The 23,368-nt window shown below is 39.5% G+C and overlaps 1 protein-coding gene across 2 annotated transcripts in view; it reads right to left on the reverse strand.

The window, feature by feature from the left end:
• Positions 1–226: 226 nt before the first annotated feature.
• The window catches only part of LOC127584660 (annexin A4-like), a 35,392-nt gene continuing 12,250 nt past the window's right edge, over positions 227–23,368 (reverse strand). For both annotated transcript variants that reach the window (XM_052041513.1, XM_052041514.1), the window contains exons 5-12: positions 21,783–21,873; positions 16,092–16,171; positions 15,125–15,181; positions 13,468–13,561; positions 9,523–9,618; positions 8,631–8,689; positions 2,591–2,713; positions 227–843 (exon numbers count right to left, since the gene is read on the reverse strand). In XM_052041513.1, coding sequence (XP_051897473.1) covers positions 778–843; positions 2,591–2,713; positions 8,631–8,689; positions 9,523–9,618; positions 13,468–13,561; positions 15,125–15,181; positions 16,092–16,171; positions 21,783–21,873 — 666 coding nt within the window. In that variant the 3' untranslated portion in view covers positions 227–777. The remainder of the gene's footprint in view (positions 844–2,590; positions 2,714–8,630; positions 8,690–9,522; positions 9,619–13,467; positions 13,562–15,124; positions 15,182–16,091; positions 16,172–21,782; positions 21,874–23,368) is intronic.

The raw sequence follows: 23,368 nt of genomic DNA on the forward strand, positions 1-23,368 counted from the left end.
CATTCCACTCCACTGACATCTGCATTTAACATCTGCAATACCCTGAAGAGGAAGGGACAAGATCATTAAACTGGTCACACACACCACACACACACACACACACACAGTTTTCAGTTCAGCAACAGGAACTCATTGTTGAACTATACACCCAAGCAAGAGAGAAAACCTGCAGAGCAGGAGAGTTGTCCAAAAACATATACAAGAAAGACATAGAACCAAAGTGGAATTAGGTAGAAGCAGTCAAGAATTTTATTTTCTAAAAGACAAGCCATGACCTTTGACCCACACAATACCAGCAGCTAAAAGACAGTAAATGTCAATCAAACTTCACCATATGCAAACACAATAAGCAACATGCTGGGCATCCCCCAAAAATAAAGCCTACCAGGTCAAGCAAATATAGGACATTTAACTTTTCCATTCTCCAATTGTTAAGTGTTAAAAAATTGCTGTTTTTCTCTCTTGTATAAAAATGCTTTTTGTTTAGACAGAATTTTTAATGCAAAGATTATAATGCAGAGTAGTTTGGAAGGATCAAAAATGTACTGTTTATCCAGACATTATGGAAATACTGACTCAAACATGAAATGAATTGGCAAATTGGTTACAAATTTCAGAATCCAAATTGCATTCAACCAAATGCATTACCTCACAAATTACAAATGTCACCCTCACCTTCGCCATACAGAATATAAATAAATGATGATGAGACTACACGGATAATGCACCATATTCAGTCTCAGAGTCATGGCCTTGTTGTAAAGCAGTCAATCTGCTTCAGTCATCTTCATCCTTTCCACAGAGTCGCAGCAAGATCTTCCGATAATCACCTCCCACGTCATCCTATTGGGAAATGAAGTCACGTTACCATCTCTTGGTCATCACCTACTTGACACATTTAGACAATCAAGCCATATAAACACAGATCAGTAGGTACTGACAACCACTTCTAAACTTTTTCCAACTGCCTCCTAAACCCAATCTTCTGCATTATTTTTGGTTCTGCTTTACTTGCACAAAAGCTGGACCTAAAAATATAACAAGCAGGTACATTGCCAAACCTGTTTCCTACTAGGCTGAGCATGGAGAAATCCCAGTGCTTACACCGGCTGTAACTTTCTAGGGAAAATAATGCATTATCACAAGCCTTTAATTTGAGCTGTGCCATCCTGAAACTACCAACTCAGCCAAAATAGGGAAAGGACTAGGCAGAATAAAGAACAGAGACCAAAATGCTCATAAAAGTTCGAGTGAGTAGCCAACTTCTCAACTACTTGAGCTTTGGAACCAGACGGAGGCCCAAGAATGAATGACGGTCACTTTGAAAGTGCACTGATATGGATGATACAGTAATCAAAGTGAGATTGAACACCAGCTTTACAAAGTTAAAATAAGCCAATTCAGGTGTCCCTACTTCATTGCCCTTTCTACAATGAACACAATCTAGCATGGTTCACAGACACCCCAGAGCACGACTATTATACAAATGAGCCAACCTTCATGAAGCTTGTTCATCTTAGTCCCCAGATCCTGCTCTGACATTGGCTGAGCTGGAGTATGTTTTGGGCCCAGATCAACCTCATTCAAATTTTCTTTTAGCTGGAATTTTGCACAACATGAAAGAAGCTGTGAATAAGTTTCAGCCTCTGTGCATTTCAGAAAATATTTTGCAAGTGTATTGTATGGATCCTATGCAAGGTCACACCTCCTTGCAAATTTCCTGTTATTGTGATTTTATATTGTTTTGCTTGCCATGACTCTACATTGAAACTTCCTGAATTTTGTAAATAGTTATTATGGTACAATAGGCATTGCAGATCAACCCAATCTTGTTTTCATCTAATGTCCCATCTGTTCTGATAAAGGGTCTTTGACCTGAAAGATTAACTTTGTTTCTCTTTCCACAGATGATGCCTGACTTGCTGAGCGTTTCCAGCAGTTTGTTTCCATCTGCATAATACAACCTTGGGAAAGGTGGGAGGGCCAATTTATTATGACTTCTAGCCTCTCGTTCTTCAGCAATTCTCCACACTGATTAAGTCCAGTACTAGATAAGCACATGCACAATCAAACAGGAAAGCAGTTGTGTAAGATATTGTTAATGCAGAAGTAAATTACACAGAACTTGTTTTACTTTTTTGTCCATGCTTGGGTAGCCTGGGGCGGTGTAGCACACCATGTTCCCTGGTAGATTTGATGCCCTCGTCAATTGCTGTACAGGGTCTGGAATGCTTTGGGGACACTAGGAATAATTTTATAGATTTCTCTTTGCAATCCCAAAACAACAGTCCACAAAATCATTGTAGATCGATATCTCATTTCTTGGCCACTCATTATACAGTTGTTGCACTAATAACTAGAAATGTAGTTTGCGTGGTACAGCAGTGTGCACGGCCACAAACACTGAAGTGTGTGGATAGAGAATACAGAATCTTCAAAAGCTTAATACATTGTCCTCTACTTAGGGAACAAGGAGAAGGAAGAGAGAACATTGCTCAAGTTTATAAGATGTCCTCAGTTACTCAGTCACAGAGTACAACAATGACAGAGCTAGTATGTGGTTTTAAGAATATATCAGTTTGGAACATACCTCAATGTATGAAAATAATGATTTTCCATAAAGTTTGGAAAATTCAGTTTTGATATCCATCATGTCTACTTCACTCCGAGAGATTACGATTCGAATGAGGCCTCTGTCGTCTGTACCAGCGCCCTGGTGGAAACAGAATAGTTAAGACTGGCTGATTTCAGTGGTTAGCATGGCCAGATGAGACAAACACACATAACTAGACACAACCATTTGTGCTCATAGCAATGGGTGTTATTTGGTGTAGAACAGCTTATCTCGCAAAATAGATGGGTTAGCAGTAGGACAGAGATAGAAAGCTTTTAAAAAACCCTCAGACACAATCCCAATCTGTCTCCATGACTCAGTCCTTGATTCAGCAGAGGCAGGACAAGGTCAGCAAGCAGAGGCAGGACAAGGTCAGCAAGACAAGCCTTTCCATGAAGATGGTTAACATTTAAATATTTCGATGAACCTAGCAGCCTCAGAAGTAAAATAAAACCAGAAAGTGCTGGAAATATTCAACAGGTCAAGCAGTATTATGGAAGGAGAGAGAGTTAACCGTTCCATGTGATTACTTCGTAACCTCAGGGTGGAACGGCAGCACAGCAGTTAGTGCTGCTCCTCACTACAAGGACTCAAGTTTGACCCTAACCTCAGGTGACATCAGTGGGGAGTTTGCACATTCTCCCTGTGACTGTGTGGGTTTCCCTGGGTGCTCCAGTTTCCTGCAACATCCCAACAGACATGCAGGTAGGTTAACTGGCTGCTGCCAATTACCCAAAGTGTGGATGGGTTGTAGAAGAATTAGTGGGGTATTGATGGGCATTGGGAAAGTATAGTTTACATGAAAATAGATGGGGGGGGGGTGGGGGAAACAGATGGGAATACCCTGAGAACTGGCATAGACTTGATGGGCTGAATGGCATCCTTCAACATAATGAGAAAATTTCAGAGATGCAATTCTTTCCATGGATAACTATGGAGTATTCAGTACTTTTTGTTTGAACTTAAGATTGCCAGCAGTCACAGCCTCAGATTTAACCAGTTTTACCTTGATGATTGCCAACTAGATGACAGGAAATCAGCATTTTCTGCACAACAAGAGAAGCAATGTATTCCTCAACCTCACCACCCTTCTCTATTGACTGATAGATCAGAGCGACCTGTTGCTGTGGCCTGCTCCATAATGTCCTCCCAAGGCTAGAACCCAAGTCTGACATACAGGCACACCTCAGGCAAGAAACATCACCACTGTAGAACATGCAGGGAGACTGATAACTCTAATGTAACCCACCTATTAACATCTAAGCCCCCACATTGGTACCAATGACTCTCTAGTTGGTAACCCCATAGTTAAGTAAATCATGACTTGTCACCCCCATAACTTGCAATGGTCTTAATCCATGCATGCCACCTGACAGCATAGTTCTTTCAGTTCCCAGTGTAACCATGAATCAGATGTAGCACTAGGTAATTTGGGATTGCCAAACATAGTTCACAGAGTCAACATAGGCTATATTTAAACCAAATGTCTATTGCTATAAGTCAACCGAATGGAATGACAAGTCTAACCCACCATGCACCTCCCAACAAGTCTTTGTAAACACTGTTTGTAGTGATAATGTTCAAAAGGTCCCAGAATCAACCTACTGCCTGTAGCCATGCCTCTTAAAATGTACACACTGGAAATAGAACAGGGAGCATAGAAGCTCGTTTGAATTTAGGAATATTTACACAATTGACATTTGATTATTGAAAAGGCACTTGATGAAATTAGAGGATAAATTTTTTTTTCTTCTTCTTCATCATCCATCCCGCAGGGTCCCGGATGACTTGCTTCCACTCTATTTTGTGGGTTTGGAGGTGGTTGATGAGGCCGATGTGAGAACCACAAACTCTGTCTGAGGCAGGAGTTGCTAAATCATTTGGGCAGGTGGTTAGGTAATTTGGGAGGTGGTGTGCTCTTTCTATTGTTAATCTGGGCTTCTGCATGTTCTCAAGAGAGACTTGTGGATCTCAACACCTTCCTAAATGCTCCTTCTTCATTATGGGGTCAGGGATTCCCATGTGTCAGTGGCAATGATGCACCTTCCCCAAGAAGGCTTTGAGAACATTCCTGAACAACAATAACTCTCCTGGTAATCCCTTGCCATGATGGAGCTCAGAAAAGAGTGGCAGTTTTGAACATCTGGTGTTGGGTATATGGACATCATGGCTGACAGAGTGTAATGTTCAGTGTTGGGGATGTTGGCCTAAGAAAAGGCACTGACAGTAGTCTGCTGCTCCTGCCAGTGGATTTAGAGCATTTTGCAGAGGCTGTGTTGGTGGTATCTCTCTGCTTCTGTTGAGATTCCTGCTGTAGATAGTCCATGTCCCAGAACTATACAAGAGGGCACAGACCACTGCAGATTAGTAGACCATGAACTCAGCGCTGGGTTTCTGTTCTTGATCTTAGAACACACTTTTCCTCAGATGGCAAACAGCTGGAGATGATGTTTCATTACCAATGCCCACCTTTTGAGTATCATGCCCATACCATTGCAGAATTACTACAAGATAAGGAACATGGTCCATCTTAGCCAAGATCCCGTTGCAGTTGGGAGGGTAGTGTTGTGTAGATGTTTACTGCAAGGCCCTTCCTTTATTAAACTTCAGGGAAATAGTTGATGACGACTTGGGGCTTGGTCTTGTGGTCCTATACAAGCTTTGTCTCTATATACCAGCTCAGAGACTGAAGTTGGAGTGACATTGGTTCAGGAGTGATGGTGAATAGATTGAACAATTTCCCATTTGTCATTGTAGATTAGCTCATCTCCAGTGGGAAACCATGAGAAAGAATGATAAAGCAATGGGCTAATGATGCAGCCTTGTTCGACACAAGTCAGCACAACAAGTCTGTTGTGGACCCATTAGGTAAGATTACAGCACACATGCCATTACGGTGCAGATTTGAAGTAGAATTTCAGGGGACAGCCAAATCAGTTAGGTATGCTCTGCAGTCCCTGTTGGTTGGCTGGGTCAAATGCGTTTGTGGGTCAATAGAAAGGCCATGTATAGTGTTTAATTCTGCTGCCTGGCTTTGTCTTGGAGTTGTCATGCAGTGAAGATCATGTCCAATGTGTCTTTAGATGGAGGGATGTCACAGCTTTTAAATGGCATTCTAACAAGGACATTTTACAGATTTATAAAGCAAATACTGAAGTTTAAAATTAGGTTGTTCAAGACAAACTCTAGAACAAAAAGAAGGTCCCACTGTCTTTACTTGGCTGAGCTGTATAACACAAAGAAAAATAGTCAATCGTCTGAAAGGCATAGTTCTGAGATGTGAATAAATACTCCGGGGAGGTATTCCAGAGCTCTCCTTGTTGACTTTCCATCTCGTCAGAGTATCTGCTGCCCTTACTCTACAACAGATTGAGCCCTGCTTTCAATACTCCCATACTTTGACCTATAGTTGCTCAGTCAGAAAAAACTTAAAGTTCCCATCCTTGTTTGGTATTCCAATCCCTCTACGGCCTTACCCCAAGATATTCACCTTTCACCCCTACATCCTCAGTTTCTCTAAATCTCTCCTCTTCTGCATCCCCCAATTCCCTTGTCTGACTTTTAGTAGTTATGTCTTCAGCCAGTTACACCTTAAATTCTATAATTTCCTCCCTGAACTAGGAGTGTCTGTATTCCTTTGTAACACTATTTAAAATTTACCTCTTTGACCAAACTTTTTGCAATAATAACTCTAAGTGAGAATTTTTGTTTGTTAATGCATGCGAATTACACTGGGATGGTTTTACATGTTAAAATGTGCAAGATAATTGCAAACCATTAAGTGCAGAATAGAGTTTCTGACAACATATTTATGTCGTCACCAAGTCTGTCTATATCAATCACTAGGATATTGCCTCAGCTTACCCTTTGTGAAACATCAGAGAATAAGAAACAGAGGCAGGAGTAGGTCAGTGAGCTCCCTCTGCCTGTCCCGCCACAAAATGAGATCATGGCTGATTTTTTTTTAAAAACCTCTATCATTTTCCTTCACTAATTTGCAGTCCTCGATTCCCTGATGTGTGCTTTTGTAATCGCTGTTTGGCTAGTCCTACATACTACCCTCAAATAGAATCAACACACTGAAGATCCTAGAGGGTACAACCCAACATTATACCCTCTGTAAATCTGAGATAATTCAGAACTCTGCTTCCAGTACCCCTATTTGCAACAATTCTCATTCCGTCATCATCCTCCAGTTCATAAAGTTAAATTGATTTTAAAAATCTCATTTCAAATTCCCCACTCCCAATCTTGGGCATCTCATCCAACCCTTTAGACATATTTGTGCTTTTTCATTTCTGACCATTTGAGCATCCACAATTTTAATCACTCCATATGGATGGCGTATCTTTAACTGTGAAGGGATTCCCTAAATTTCCCATATCTCTCCTCTTCTTCTTTAGTTGGTCCATGCCCACCTCCTATCTTCCTGATGGGTCAACTGCTCTAACAACACCTTACATGGATATTGCTTCTGTGAGTTGCCTTGGTATATTTGACTTATAATAACAATGTTATTTAACTAAAAATTGTTGTTAGGATTCATTTCCAAAATTGTGAAAGCAAAATAATTCTAAATTTCTCTCTCATTCCATATTTTAATAAAAAATGTCCACTTGGTTTATCAAACTAAATTACTGGACAAATACACAAGTGCAGAATAGTCCTCCTCACCATTACTCAACTGGCATCCATTTCTACCACCTATTGGTCCAGGTACCAAGAGATCTCCATCGTTCTCAGGGCAGCTGGATTCACTGATGTAATGGTAATATTTGCATTACTGTTCTCATTTCCTGCCCACTGCCTCCTGCACAATTGTATTAACTAATAATGTAAACAGTGTCGTCATTAGGATTTTTCACATACACAGAAAGTGTAAAGATAATTTACATAATACACAATCAACTGGATGCACATTATTTGAATTGCTGAGTATATTGTTTTACATATTATGAAATTTGACTGCAAGCCCAAGTCAAATGAGCTTTGTTTACATTTATTTGTTCATGTGATGGACATCACTAACAATGCTAACTTTTACTGGCCATCTACAAATGGTCCTGAAGTGGTAATTAAGAGTTTAACAACACTGGTTTGGAGTCAGTGGCAGAACATTAATGAATCAGTTGTTTTTTTTTAAGAAACAGAAATTCAGTTGGCTTCATGGTCACCTTTACTGATACGAGTTTTTGAATTCATATTTACTTAATTACAGGTGTTCCTCGATTTACAATCAGTTGATTTACAGACTTTTCTTATGACTTCATTGACTCAGAGGACATGCGTCTTTGGTTTATGAAGTTTTTTTGCTTTAACTAATGACTCTCCATGTCAGAATTTCAATAACGCATTTTGCCCAGTTCTATCCATTATAACATTTCACAAAGTGAAATGTTTTCTGAGGCATTATCCCTTTCATAAATCAAAGAATGGCTATGATGGAATTTAAATTCCACAGCTGCTGTGTAGGATTCAAGCTCCAGGCCTCCAAATACTAACGCAATTCTTAACCAGTGTTGCTGTATCCATAATAGAATCATTCTGAAGACCTGAGATGTGGCCTCGACTGTGATAATTCAATTCTCTTCAACACTGATATTGAAAGAGGATGAACAATTGAAACTGGGACAAGTTAGTCTGGCTGAAGATTCTACTTCAACCATTATTTTGATGCTTTGCAGTTAGTAAATCCATTTATGGTTCATTTGTTCCACAAGAATCCAAGTTTAAAAAAAAAGTATACAAGTGTACACAAATGCTGATTGATTTCAACAATCCACCAGCTTGCATGTAAATGTTATTACAGCATGCAATTTATAGTAATTCCAGTATTTATTCCTGCAAATAATGCTATTATTTAACTTATGGGTCACTATTCTCCAAGCCCAAAAAGATTCAGTTTCCAATCACAGGGAAGGCAGCAAATTCACAGGAACTCCAAAATTGAGAAAATGATCTTACAGGAGTCTAATAAATGGAAGTTAAATAAAAAAGATCTTTCTTTGATGCTTACCGACATGGCTTCATAAAGCTTATTTGCAAAATAGGCAGCTGGATTCTTCGCATATTGAACTGCAGTGAACAAAGGTGAAAATGCACAATCACTACTATGGAAAATATACAGATAATACAAAGCTTTCGTGTATATGGCATCTCTTTGTGTAACTTTATGTTCTATAGTGGGATTGGAGATTGCAAAAGATCAGCAAATTTAATCAGTACATTTACAGCCCAAGTTGGCATTGATCTAAAAGGTTGGAATGGGACAAGTGGCCAGGATTGGAGATATGCAGATACTTGCTAGGTTTAGAGAGCTTCAGTAATGAGGAGGAGGAGGAAGAATTTTGAAGCAGAAAAGAATTTGCTGACATAGGCATAATGTAATGTTTGAACAGGAGATGGTAAGGGTTAAAAGACAACCAGTGGAATTTTAAGTAATGTCTTTTTTCTTAGAGGATGGATAGTAGGCCAGCCAGGACTGCATGGGAAGAATCAGGTCAAGAGGTAATAAAGGCACAGGTGAAGACTTCAGCAGTAGATGAGGTGAAGCAAGACTGAGTTACACATTTGTTTGCTATGGATCTGAAATTTGGTGGCCTTAGTGGTGGTCCAGATAAGTGGTCAGGACTTAATCTTGAGACCACATACAATGCCAAGGTTATGAAGAGCCTGGTTCAGCTTCAGTCAATTGTTGATGAGAGGGATGGAGTTGATGCCCTTAGCATTGTAGCTGAACACAAAGAATTTTGGATTTCTCAATATTCAAATGAAGGAAATTTCTGCTCATCCTTACTGTATGTTAGACATCTACCTTCCTGCAAAGATACAGTCTTATGGATCACAATTTTACCCGAGTTTGTACCATTTACAATTATAGACATGGCATGAAATAAATACATCCTTACCTAGACCCAACATTCCCATTTGAAATGTACCAGACATTTCATCCTTAATGCTGTCTTCAACATCTTTGTTAGTTATTTGATAATATTCTTCAAAAACTATAAGCAAAGAAGAATCCTTTTAGAAATTTGGAGTGAAGTCCTTACTCTCACATCATGGAACAGTTATGCTATTGCAGCAGCAATGGTGAAGAATAAATGCATTTTCAAATTATCCAAGGATACATTGATAGAAAGAGCACCAAGAGAGTAAATTTTACAAATTGGCACTCACAGCAAGAAGCCTTAAACAACAAGTGCACAAAATGAGGAATCACCTGTAAGATTAGCATTTAGTACCCAATTACAACATTCTAAGGAGTGGCTGAGTTAGGGCAAGTATGGAAGAGGACAAAGAAGAGATTACAGATTTTAAGGCTCAAGCAACATCTTCCAATGGTGTAGAGGTTAACATTGGAGATGTGCCAGAGTCCAGAATTGAAAGGCACAGAAATCTCTGTAGACTGCTGGGCTAGGGTAGGTTACAATATCAGGGAGACAATTAGAATGTAGGCAACTGTATTAGTATAGTGTTTCAGAATTCAAGGATTAGTTCTCTGTCTGAAACTCAGGAATATAACAGAAGAACAGAACAAGTAGAAACAGAAATAGAATATTCCACCCCAACTGGCAACACAGAGGCCTAGAAGTGTGCTTAAGTGACTCCAGCCGCACCTCATGTGGTTAATCCCCAAAACACTGAGCCAAGCCACTTAACTGTAACAGCTATTTTTCCCAAGGGCAAACAGGGATGGACAATAAATGCAGGACAATGCCCAGATCTTCCCCAAATAAATAAATTATATAGAAAAAAAAGAGTTAAAACTTCAAGGTCAGCCACAAGCAGTCCTGTGGGTAAAGAAACTGTAAGAGTTGACAATATTGTGTCAGATACAGATTGCTAAAGTGTAGGGAAGACAAAAGACCCAAAAATTATGATAAAGTAAACATGATGCATTCATGTTTTAAAACATGCAACTTAAAAAGCCAAAAATGAGTATAAATATTTTGCTACATTTCCTTACACCACAAGATGTTGTTTAGTTATCAAGTCTACACTGGCTCTCAAAACAATTATACAAATCCCATGCCCCCACATTTCACTATAACGTTCTCACACAGCCATCAACCGTGCACCCCCGCTTCTCACAAATCTCCAGTTCCCCCCACCAACCAACTAGTGGCCAATTAACTTACCAACTTGCACAGGGAATGTGAAAGAATATGCAAGCACCAGAGGAAACCCACTCAGACACAAGGAGAGTATATGAACCCCACACAAATGAACCACAGAACCTGGCTCACTGGAGCTGTGAAACCTGCACTCTCTGCAGCACCACTGTGCTGCACAAAGGACCAGAAGGATATAGATGGCAAGAGCTGGTATACTTGGAGTGGCTCTATGCTAGTTTTGGTTTAGCAATGAATCTTTTGTCTGATCCATTCAGACAAACCCACCTTTGTCTCAGATCACATTCTCACCCCAGAATTTGCTTTGCAAGACTTAATTAAATTGAATGTTTTTGGAAACTAACATATATTATTGCTATCAAGTACTACAGAGCCTTCATAAAATACCAGGCTTTGTACTTCATAATACTATGGAGAGATTGAAAAAAGTCTCTATAGGTTCTTGAGCACAGGGGCCGGTTGCTAGTTAGAATGCAGCCAGTAGTTTTAGCTGGGCTTGTTTATAGTCAGATTGTTTGTTCCCATGATCTGCCCATCGAACTCTCTCCTCAATTTTGACACGTTATCCTGAGATCAGCAGTTGGGTTTTTAGAAGGCTTTTGATAAGGTCCCACCGAGAAGGCTACTGAACAAAGTTAGAGCATGAGGAGCTATGAAGGTAATAATTGCTGACTAGCAATTACCCATCTAGAGCACTTTTTAAACTTTCTATGCTTTAGTGATTCAAAGTCAGAGCCATAAGGTTGTACAGCACTGAAATGGGCATTTTGACCCACCACATCCACACTGACATATCCCTCCCCTCCCCCCCCCCCACATTAATTCCATTTGCCTGCATTAGAACCATAACCTTCCATGCTTTATCTATTTAACTGTCTATCAAATGCCTCTTAAACATAGTGTTTGTATCTGATTTCACCATGTCCCCTGGCAGCATGTTCCAGCACTTGTTTAGATACTTAATTGTTGAGAACATCCACTTTCACCACCCACAGTGTGCTCCAGATTCCGGTGACCCGCTGTGTGAAAAAAAATTCTTCCTCAGTTCGCCTCTGAACCTCTTATTTCTCACCCTAAACCTATATCCTCTAGTTTTTGACAACTCTTTTGGGGGGAAAGTTTCTCTCCATCTACCCTGTCTATGCCCCTCAATTCTGCATACCTCAGTAAGGTTCCCCATCCACTTCCTCCACTCAAAGGAACACAAAGTGGTGTTGTGTTCCTAAAGGCAGTGCATATGCTCCTGTTTACATCAATGATGGTAAGGTGGAAAGGGTTGAGAATATCAAGTTCCTAGGAGTGAACACCACTAATAGCCTGTCCTGGTCCAACCACATAGACACCATGGCCAAGAAAACTCACCAGAGCCTCTACTTCCTCAGAGGCTAAAGAAATTTGGCATGTTGACCCCCACCAATTTTTAATCGATGCACCAGAGTAAGCATCCTATCCATGTCACTGTCAATTTACAATTCTACACTGTCATAGTATTACTAATCACAAAACACATCAAAAGCACTTACTACTCCTTGAAATGAGAGTTATCTACTTATATTGGCAAACATTCCAGCCAATAACTTCCCTCAACAAGGATTCTGCTGAAGTTCTTGAGGTTGAGTGGTATTGATTTGAGGAAACTTCTGGCAGGTAGAACTTCTGTTTTTGTTTTAAAAATTAAAATGTGATATTTTCAGGATACACCATATAGTTATATTACATTGAAAATAAGAACTTTTGATATTTAAAGGACAAGCTCTGTGTTTTAATTAAAAAGTTTACATCATTTAGAACTGCTGTGTAAAGATAAATATGTATGATTAAAAATATGAATCATTTGACATTAGCCTGTTTGATGTCCCTTGGTAAAGCAGCAGAGCATCAACTTAACTACCTCAAACCAAACCTCAGGTTTTAATCTGAAACCTGCTTATCCAGGGATAAGAACAAGTTCAGCTACTATCAAAGCAATGTCTTATGGATTGCCAGTGGATGTATTAACCTAATATTAGCACCTTGAAACTACAACCTGGACAATGTAGACAGGACAATATTTTTGGAAACTTTGAAGCATTACAATCAGCCCTTTGTAAAGAAGTCAACTTAGTTTGCGAACTGAAGTTTAAATTCTCCAAATTTGGTTGGTAGTTGACTTCCTCAAAACATAAATGAATTGCCAATATTTCCACCACAATTAAAATACTTTACCAGAAAAGTGCAGTCCCTGTTTATTATGCACTTATTTTAAGTAATTGGTTAAAATCTTGTGACAAGATGGGTTACATAATGATTAGGAATCACTTTCATTGTCAGGCTCAGTAACTCAGAATGAATAGAAAAAGCACTCTATAAAAGTAAGGTGGAGTGAGATCAAAGTTGTGACCTCAAACTAATCTATTTCAGCTACTGGGGTTCAGTTGTAAAACTCACACAGAAAACCTAGCAAATTTAGCTGTAAGGAAAGAATATGCTAACAGTGTGAATCCAATAACATGGCCCCTGAACACTGCCAATACTTCTCAGGTGCTATATGTGCCACGACTACATGGGCTGACCTCATATTATTTTCAAAAAAGGTTCTTTGGACGCATCACATCTTGTAGTGAGTACATGCTGCTTTGTCAGGTGTCAGAGGGAAACATTTAATGAAAAGCATTAAGATAGGTAACAAGTCAGTTGAACAAGTTAATCAGTTTCAAAATTCAGCACACTGCACACTACCTCTTTGTAGATGAGCAAAGTTCCGCCTGCAGAAGACCTTAATGAATTTTGTCTCATCAGTTCCCCACTTGTCTTCTCCTGCGGCAAACAACTCCTAAAGCGAAAACACATTGATCATTTACGCAGTATGAATAGCATAATTGTAAATTAATCCATGTGATCAAATCTCAATCATAAGATCGTTACAGGAAGAACAATTTGCTTTTTATAAAGGTTTAAATCTTAACTGTGAACTTGGCTTCGATAGTACTTCTACATCTGAGTCACAAAGTTCTTGGAATAAACATATTCAGGAATTTAAACACTAATGTAATATTTTCAATCAGTAACTATGGCTGAACTGATCAATGACCCTTTGACCATATGAATTCTGCATTGTTGGACGTGTCAGATTTTAATAGAATTAAAAAAAAGTTTTCAGGAGAGCCTAAAAAATGATCTGGATTACTTTCTAAAAATAGAGCAGAGAGTACTATTGTAATCCTTGCCAACATCAATCAGTCAAAGAGTAATACTGCCATTTGTTCACTTGAGCTCAATGTGCACACATTAGCAACAGCAGTTGCCTCACATCAGTTCATGAGTTTAATTTTAAAAGCAGCAATTTCTCCTGGAAAGAAAACACCAAACTTTAAGAGGATTAAGAGAATAATGAAAAAATATCAGGTCTATACACTGCAAGTTTTAATCTTTTTTTAAAAAAAGGTGCAAGTCACAATTTTATATTTAAGGAGATTTCATAGCATGCACTCAGTTGCTGATGAATTTTTGAAAAATTCACCCTTCTGCCTGTGACAATGACTGCATAATGCTTTGGGAACTCCCAAGGAATAAGGTGGTATATAATTTCCCTCTTCATATTCTTTGACAAGTATTAATGCATATTTTCTAGAGTTTATAAAATGATGCAATATTAGATCACTAATGCAATCTGACAGGTTTAATCCTGTATTCTACAAAACATTCCAGTTGGAGCTGTGCGAGTACATGAAAACAATGAGTGAATGGATATGACAATGACAGAACAAGATAGTTAAAACAAGTTCAGAGTAATCCTGGTGGTGGACTAGGAACACGTTCTCCTGGAAACAGTTAGTTCACAAACTTGGGAAGATGGGCAGAAACTCATTAGGACAAAATTTACAATTTTAGGTCAGCTCTAAAACTGAGCAGAAATAAGGAAAAATGTAGAAACTTTTTACTGAGAATAATGAGTATCTGGAATTAATGAATATTCATCATTCAGGATTGTCTGTCATTCTAATACCTTTCTAGTGAGTATCTGAAGGCAGAGAACATTCAATTGTATTATTACAAAATTAATAATCACTGGAGTACTTTTAATGACATTCACTCCATTTCTGTTTGCATCATTGAAAAGATGTTATTTGGATCAGCTGTCTGTCCACAAGTAATACCTTGTTTGTGATTTAATACAGCTACAAATAGATTCTTTAAAAAAAAAACATCGAATTTATATGCTCATATACATTTACTCTTGACATCAGAGTTCATAAATAGATTTGACTTTCTATTCACTTTTAAATGTCAAAAAGACTTGTGTTGGAGGGCACCTTTTGCCATCTGAGAGTTTGTTCTTGCAACCTATTTAACCCACATTTAATCTGAACTTTGATGTAAAATGTGCAGTGCTTACCTGAGCATCAACCTTTGCAAGACTTGCATCTACGTGTCCACTTTCATCTCGTTTTCCCTAAAGAAGCAGATCAGTTAGAGTGGCATCTTAATACACAAATAAAACAAAATCATAGCACAATTATTCAAGGGACTTGCGTCACCATGTAACAACACAAAGTGGTGTAATCTGTTAAATCTCCAAGTTGCTTTATCAAATTTTGTTCTCCTTTAATGGCACGTGTTCACACCTGAATACCAGACCTTCAAAGTATCTCAACCAAATATCCATTGTTTACAGAGGAGTTTGGAAACCAATAGCTTACTGAATGGCATCCCAACCAAGCTCATGTCTGTGCTTTCTGTTGACTTATGTACCTATACTGATGTCAAAGGGTTACTTTATCTAGCAAGAGCAATTGACCTGGCTGATCTATTCCTCCCCAATAGAAGAGCGTTGAAACCAATTGTCCCAGTTTGATTGGCCAGTCACTACAAACTATGCATCAAATCTCAGACCTTATAGCCTGGCACTAAATTATACCTTTACACTATCTGATACCTTTTCAGTCTTCCTATCAGGAGAGGAACATACTAAGATTTAATGTTTTGTTTTAATATGAAGCTATATGGGCATTGCTCGCATTTATTGGTGGGATTTGAACTTCTGTCTCCTGGTTATCTTCAGGCTTTGGGATTGTTATACCAGGAAAATAACCACAGTGTTACCATACCCTTAGAGTGAATGTGGCAACACCCAGGTTGTTGGCGTTAGGGAATTTGTAATGGTAACACATTGAATATTATGAGTGATTAGACTTTCTCTTGCTGGAAATAGTTCCCCAATAGCTGTGACGTCCAAAAGGTCTCACAATGCAACATTTTCCTGATACTTAGGAGACCTGACTTTTCCCTTTATTGTAATGAAATGTCAAAATAATGCGAGAACACAGTTCCATGGAAATGACATGAACACAAAGCAGACTGACCTTTTGCAGGGACACAAGAAGATGTTCAAAGTCACCAGCATTCTCACTCTGGAGGGATTCCTTTAAACTAACCCCATTCTCTATCAGAAAGAAATAACACAAATGTTGCTCACATTCAAAAAGTTTCTTTTCCTGCCTTATAAATTCAGAATACACTTTTAGCTTAATCCACTTCAGAAATACGTTATACACCTGCAGTAACGCAAACACTAAATTTGAACAAACTTAAGAGCACATTAAAAATTGATGCAACATACACATTTCCTTTCCATAGGAACAGGCTGTTAAATATACACATTTTATTTGACAGTGGCGTAATGGAATATTGGATAACACTTCCAACGTAACCCCCCATTACATTGGGGGAACACAGACTGGGCAATCGCTTTGCTGAACACCTGCGTTCAGTTCACAGGAATGACCCCGAGCTTCTGGTTGCTTTGACACTTTAATTCCTATCCCACTAGCACTCTGACCCATTTGTCTGTAGCTCCTGTGTTGTTACAACAAGGCCCAACACAAGCTTGTGGAACAGCATCTCATCTTCCGTCAGGGCACGTTGCAGCCTTCAGGACTCAATATCAAATTCTCCAATTTTAGATAACTCACTTTTTCTGTCTGTTTGCATCAGAACTGGCCATTTCTGCCCATCGTTTTGGCTCAGTTTTTCCCTTTTCTCTCTTATGGCTGGACATGTCCCACAGCCTTATCATTAGTAACACATTACACAAAGAAGCTTAATCTGAACCACTTTAAAACTGCCACATTAGATCATCTGGTCTCACCCCAGAGGGATTCCCTCTGTTCCATTCCCCCCTCCCCCCCAAACACTTTCTCTGCTACGTCTAACTAACTTGATTTCTCACTTTCCCAGTAGTGATGAAAGGCTTGGATCTGAAACTAACTATTTCTCTTTCCACAGATGCTGCCTGACCCGAAGAGGTGTTTCCAGCATTTTCTTGTTTTATTTCAGATTTCCAGCATCCACAGTTTTGACTTTCACAATAATAGCAGAGTTGATGCATTAAGTAAAAGTATACATTAGAATTATCCACTGTACATACGTTGTTAAATGGAGAAATTACATTGAGGAAAAGTACTGTTGCAGAAACTTAAAGAAATTTGGATTGTGTCATTCTGTGTTTTATCTAGAAACAGTTCCCAATGTGATGGATAGTATAAACTCTTAAACTTGGGCCTTAAGGTAACAACCCAAACCCACATAATGTGATAACTACAAAGACAACAGAAGCTATCAAAATACCAGTAGAGTAAGGCCTCTGATCACACGTACACGGCAGTGCACAATGAGGATGCAGAGTAGGAGCATTAACGATCACTGTCACCAGCCGAGGAATCATTGATCTAGTCAGCAGGCTTGAGAAACTTTATTTGGCACAAAACTGACTATCTGAGAAACATTTGCACACAACAACTATCAGCTAATGTGGGATCTGAGAGAGTTGGTAGCAGCTCAGTGATTTGAGAGATGAGGAGAAAAAAAAATTGTGGTCTTAAAGGAAAAGTGAGTTACAACAGAGTATTGATAATCAGTCTCAAAGCCACAAAGTAAAAGATTCTGGTTATAAATCTGCAGAAGGGCCGAGACAATCTCAGATTCCACAGACTGGTGAGGCAGCCAAGAGTTTGCATTTCAAGACAAATATTGGAAACCAGAAGCTCTTTAAGGAGAGGAATGTGCATAGGATATCAGAAGGAAAATGCAACTGTTGAAATTGTATCAGCAGGTTGACAGGAACTCACTGCAAGGTTGGAGAGAGGATTGAAGAGGAGAAAGTAATAATTAACCTGTCACTGAAGGATTTTGAAGGAGAGACAAGAGAGCACTGTTCAGTATTTACAGTGCAAGTACCCAAAAGTGCAAGGAATGGCAAAGAGAGTGTGAGAAGTAGAAAGCCAATCACCAAGTGAAGGGGATAATGAAAAGTCGGTTTTTAGGGTTCTACAGAACTAAAAAAACATGAACAGGGCAGGAAGGAGGAGCGCAAGAAGTAAACTGTAGAACTGAAAGGGCAGGTCCAGCAGCACAGGGGAGTGTAATGGGAAGGAACCCTGTGGAGTTTGGTGATTGACAATTTGCTCGATGGGGCAGATGATGGAATGGAATAATGGGAATGCCTATCCACACATCAACCTGATGCAATATTGCATGCACGCTCTAGGGCCCGTACAGAGCTGATCTGTGCTGCCATATACCATACTTCAACTACAACAGTTTTCAGAAAAAAACTCAATGGAAATCAGAGACATTTCTGGAAACAGAACTTGGGCAATGCGAAATAGCAAAAGAGGCAGGCAAATAGGATTAGTGTAGATGGACAAAACAGTTGGCATGGGCGTGGTGGGACAAAGGGCTTGTTTCTCTGCTGTATTACTCTACGACTCCAAAAGAAAGCAAGTCATGTTGTTTTCGCACCCAAGGTATTTGGGATTGCTGGCACTGACAAAAGGAGGAGGGAACATCTCCCAAGGTCTAAAGGACCAAGTCTGAGGAGCAAGTGCCGAAAAGTCCTTTAGCAGAACTGGAGAAGACTCACCAGAAACCAGGAAGAGAAACTCTGAGTGTTTATGGACCACCTGTGGGATCTGTATGAACAACCACAGGGAGAAAAGGCAATGAGTAATGGTCCACAGGGATGCCCTTAAACAATTGGCTTAGAACCCATTTGCCCATTACCTCCAGTGGAGGTTGGGGGGGGGGGGGGTGGAAAAATAAAGGAACAAGAGACCATAAGGGGCCATTTGGCCTATCAAGTCTGCTCCATCATTCAATTCTGGCTGATTTTTTCAACACCATTCTCCTGCCTTCTCCCCTGAACCCCCCTTACCAATCAAGAACTTATTAATCTCTGCCTTAAATACACCCAACAACTTGGCCTCCACAGCACTCTGTGGCAATGAATGCCACAGATGTGCCATGATGAAGAAATTCCTCCTCATCTCAGTTTTAAAAGGTACATCCCTTTCTGAGACTGTGACCTTAAATCCTAGGCTCTCCTACTACTGGAAACATCCTCTCCACATCCACTCTATCCAGCCCTATCAGTATCCAGTAGGTTTCAATGAGGTCCCCCCTCATTCTTTTGAACTCCATCGAGTACAGGCCCAGGGACATCAAACGTTCCTCATATGTTAAGCCTTTCATTCATGGGATCATTCTTGTGAACCTCCTCTGGACCCTCTCCAGGGCCAGCACATCCTTCCTTAGATATGGGGCCCAAAATGGCTCACAATATTCCAAATGCAGTCTGACCAATGCCTTACAAAGCCTCAGCAGGACATACTTCATTTTATATTCTTGTCCTCTTGAAATGACTATTAACACTGCATTTGCCTTCTTTACTATCAACTCAACCTGCAAGTTAACCTTAAGGGAATCCTGAACTAGGACACTCAAGTCCCTTTGCACCTCCGATTTTTTAATTCTCTCTCCATTGAGAAAACAGTCTACGCCTTTACTCCTCCTATCAAACTGCATAACCCCACACTTCCCCACTTCTTTGCCCACTCTCCCAACCTGTCCAAATCCTTCTGTAGACTCCCTTCATCTATGACACCACCTGTTCCTCCACCTACCTTGGTATGTCTACAAACCTGGCCATTATGCCATCAGTTCCTTCATCCAGATCAGCAGAGGGGGTTTAAGGGATAAAACCGAGCTTTGCTTCAGTCTTAAGAATATAAATGGCATTAAAGTTATTGCTGTGGAAGGATATAATGTGAAAATGAAAGGGTAAAAGGAATCCACATTCAATTAGTGTGAAACAGGTTAGTACATGAATGTCTACCTGGGCGTTCCTTCTGTGAATGTACATCTTCAAAAAGTACCTGCTGCTTGTACTATGTCTCGTTAACTTTTTGTACAATTACTTTTGTTGTTGGAAGTGTTAATTTCTGTGTGCATACATTTTTTGAGATCCTCTGTCACAATTTTGGTCTTTTAATCAACTTAAGTGGTATGAACATTTAGTGGGCTCACAACCTCAGATATACCTTAAAAGGTTGATACACCCATGAGCTAACCTATTACATGGATGCATCTTCCTCATTTAGAGATATGACCAAAATTCAAAGTTTCTGTGCCTAATTTAAATTAACTGAGCTTTAAAGGTTTAGTTCCACCACACTCAAGAGATTATTTTTCTTTCACGCAGATTAAATTAAAATGCATGGTAGTGTTTAGTATACTTCAAAGATTCATTAAAATACAGTTCAATTCAATTACTGAAGGTTTTCAGATTAACTCCTACACCCATGTACCAGGATTTTAATCAAGCAAGAGGAACCTTAAACTTGATTGGGAAGGAGAAAGATGCATGAAGTGAAACTGACAAAGAGATAAGAAAAGTATTGTTCCTTTCCAAAGATGCAAGTCAAAGAATTTCTTTTACATTTTAAGGGGTTTTCTTTCTAAATGTTCCCACTCTTTCCAAAGAGTCCACAAGTTGTCTGAAGTTAGACCCCTTTTTTCCAAAATTGACTTATACAATGTTGAAGGTCTTATTAATGGAACAGTTTTCTTCAGTTTCATTTGTTTTATTTTCTAATTATCTGAAGAAGCCAAAAATCTATCTGAAGAGACAATGGCAACATACTGTAAGTTCTGAGTTTGTTTACAGGTGCAGGCAACCTCGGCCTTACGGGGGGGGGGGGGTGAAGAGAGGTGGGAGGAAGAGGTTCTTTCTAGAAAATAGTTCATATCACAATTTTCCGTAACACGGTCAGGTCATCTGTGAATGTGTCAAGAAATGTGAGTTGAAGCATTAATAGATTTTGTGCTGATTTGTTTCTTCCCCACCCCCCACATAAAAATTCCATGAGGGCAAATTTTAATCCGAATCTCAAATTTTTGGGTAGTGATTTGTGAATTCTATAAAGATGAATTTCCGTAACCCAAAAGGCCATAACTTGGTGGTCACCTGCACGTGCTCTGTATCTCTGTACTTGTCATTCTTTCCTAACTTTCTATCTTAAATATATAAACCGTTAATGAATATTGATCTGATTTAATAGAAGATGGAATATGAACCCCATGATCTTTGTAATTCCAATCTGTGTTGAGAGTTATGTACAAGTTTCTAAGTTCAGATAAGATTCCCACATTTTAAAAATCAGGAACTGTAAATTTTTAAATTGGCAATTTAGAAAATATTTTGGGAAGAGCTGGAGCATAATCTTAAATATTATCTTCCTTAACAGACAAATGTGCAATCTTCCTATGGGCAACACTGTAGAGCTGGTAGAGCAATTGCCTTACAGCTCCAGTGATCCAGGTTTGATCCTGACCTCTGATGCTGTCTGTGTGGACTTTGCATGTTCCCCTTGGACCATGTGGGTTTCCTCCATATATTCCAAGGATCTGTGTGTTGGTAGGTTAATTGTTCACTGTAAGTTGTCCCTAGTGTGTGGGCGTGTGGTAGAATCTAAAGCATTAATGGGAATGTGGCGAGAATAATATGGGATTAGTGTAGCATGGGTGCTTGGTCAGTGTGGACTCATTGTGCTGAAGACCATTTTATACCGTGTCACTCTACGACTCTGAAGTATGCAGTAAAAAGCACAGGAGTGGATCAAAGTAAGAACACAATGCTGAAGTGTGTGGTTTCTATACCAACAGTTATGACAATAAACATCTTTAGTACTGTAGAAATCAGAGAGCAATTCCCTTACCTGCCTGGTAGGCTTCAGTCAATTCAAAAATTTGTTTGTTTGTCCTTGTAGTTAAAATCTCTGCAAGGACGTGTTCATCAGTTCCAGCACCCTATTAAACCAAAGAATTCAAAATGTATCCACCCAGATTTTAATAAAATTTAGAAGCAGAAATTATGCTTCCATCCTGAAACAGCATGCAAATATTTTTGACCCATTATCTCTGCTAACTACCATGATATTTAGGCAAAATGAAATTCATTTAGTTTTTTGTGGTAATCCAGAAATAATATTGTCAATCATTCAATGAGGTTCATAACTTACAGCCCTTGGTAATAATATAGCAAGAATTATTCAAGTATTTATTTTCCCATTGGCTCCAATTCATACTGTGGGAATATTTGTACTCACATACAGGCACCACTCACTAAAGTTTAATCTGGATTTGCAACTGACAGGTGTCCATTGAAGTTTGTCTGATTCTGTCTTTCGGCTGCTCACACATCCACATCTTCATTAGAGAACAATCAAATCAGAGGGGGTACATTTATCCCTCTGTAGGTTGTACAGATTTAATGGAAGAATTAGTGTACTTGAAGAGCACAATGGATTTTTGAAGTTCATGCCTTCTCTTCTTTTAGATTTAGACCAAACATGTGGGCCTAGAAATTTGAGAACACTTATTTTTGAGCATTCTCCCTCAAGCAAGACTTTCTTTTTAAAGAAAACACAAATGGAGACGTCTTAAGATCCCTAGGCACTGTCTTTCACATTCAAAAATGCAGTGCTGCTAGGAGGGGCCCTAGATGCGTGGAGGAAGACAGGCCTTCAGCAGGTGCTGCAGAGACGTACGGATAATTCATGGCTTTAGAAGGGCAAAGGAGATAGTAAGAGGTAATATCAGCCTCCCAGAGGTCTCTGAGGTCAAGATTCTCAGGATGAAAGTGGGGCTGGCACAGTGAGAAGTTGTGATAACTGGAGCTGGAAGAGGATGGTGCAGGGGATGACTTATTAGGTGGTTGGGATGAACACATCTGCTCCTCAAAGTACACATTCAGAAATAAGTGGCTATTTTGTTTTGTACAGACATTTTCACTGATGACTGCTTCATGGAAAGTCAGTCTAGCACTGGAGAGTTTGACCAAGCACTTGGTCCTTGTATGTGCAAGGATGTCACCATTTGCTTCTGACAATGGCAAGGGATGTCACTTATTAAATTTGGCAGATGCACACCTCATAATTTGTCTTCATGACACAGAAAGAGGCCATTTGGCCTGTCAAGTCAATGTTAACTCCAAGCATTCCCATCAATCGCACTCCACCATTTATTTCCCCATAATCTATTCTCTCTCACGTGCACATCAACACCAGCCACCCGCCTACACCAGGAGTAATTTACAGGAGCCAATTAGCATACCGGCACATCATTAGAATGTGGAAGGAATCCAGACTGCCCAGGGGAAACCCACATGATCACAGAGAGGACAGGCAAACTCCGCACAGGCAGAACCCAAGGTCAGAATTACACCCAGGTGGCTGGAAGCTGTGTGGCAGCAGCATTAGCTACCATGCCACTAGTTAGAAAGTTTGTGATTGAGGACTTCTGT

This window comes from Pristis pectinata, chromosome 30 (genome assembly GCF_009764475.1).
Source record: "Pristis pectinata isolate sPriPec2 chromosome 30, sPriPec2.1.pri, whole genome shotgun sequence".
Lineage (NCBI taxonomy): Eukaryota > Metazoa > Chordata > Chondrichthyes > Rhinopristiformes > Pristidae > Pristis > Pristis pectinata.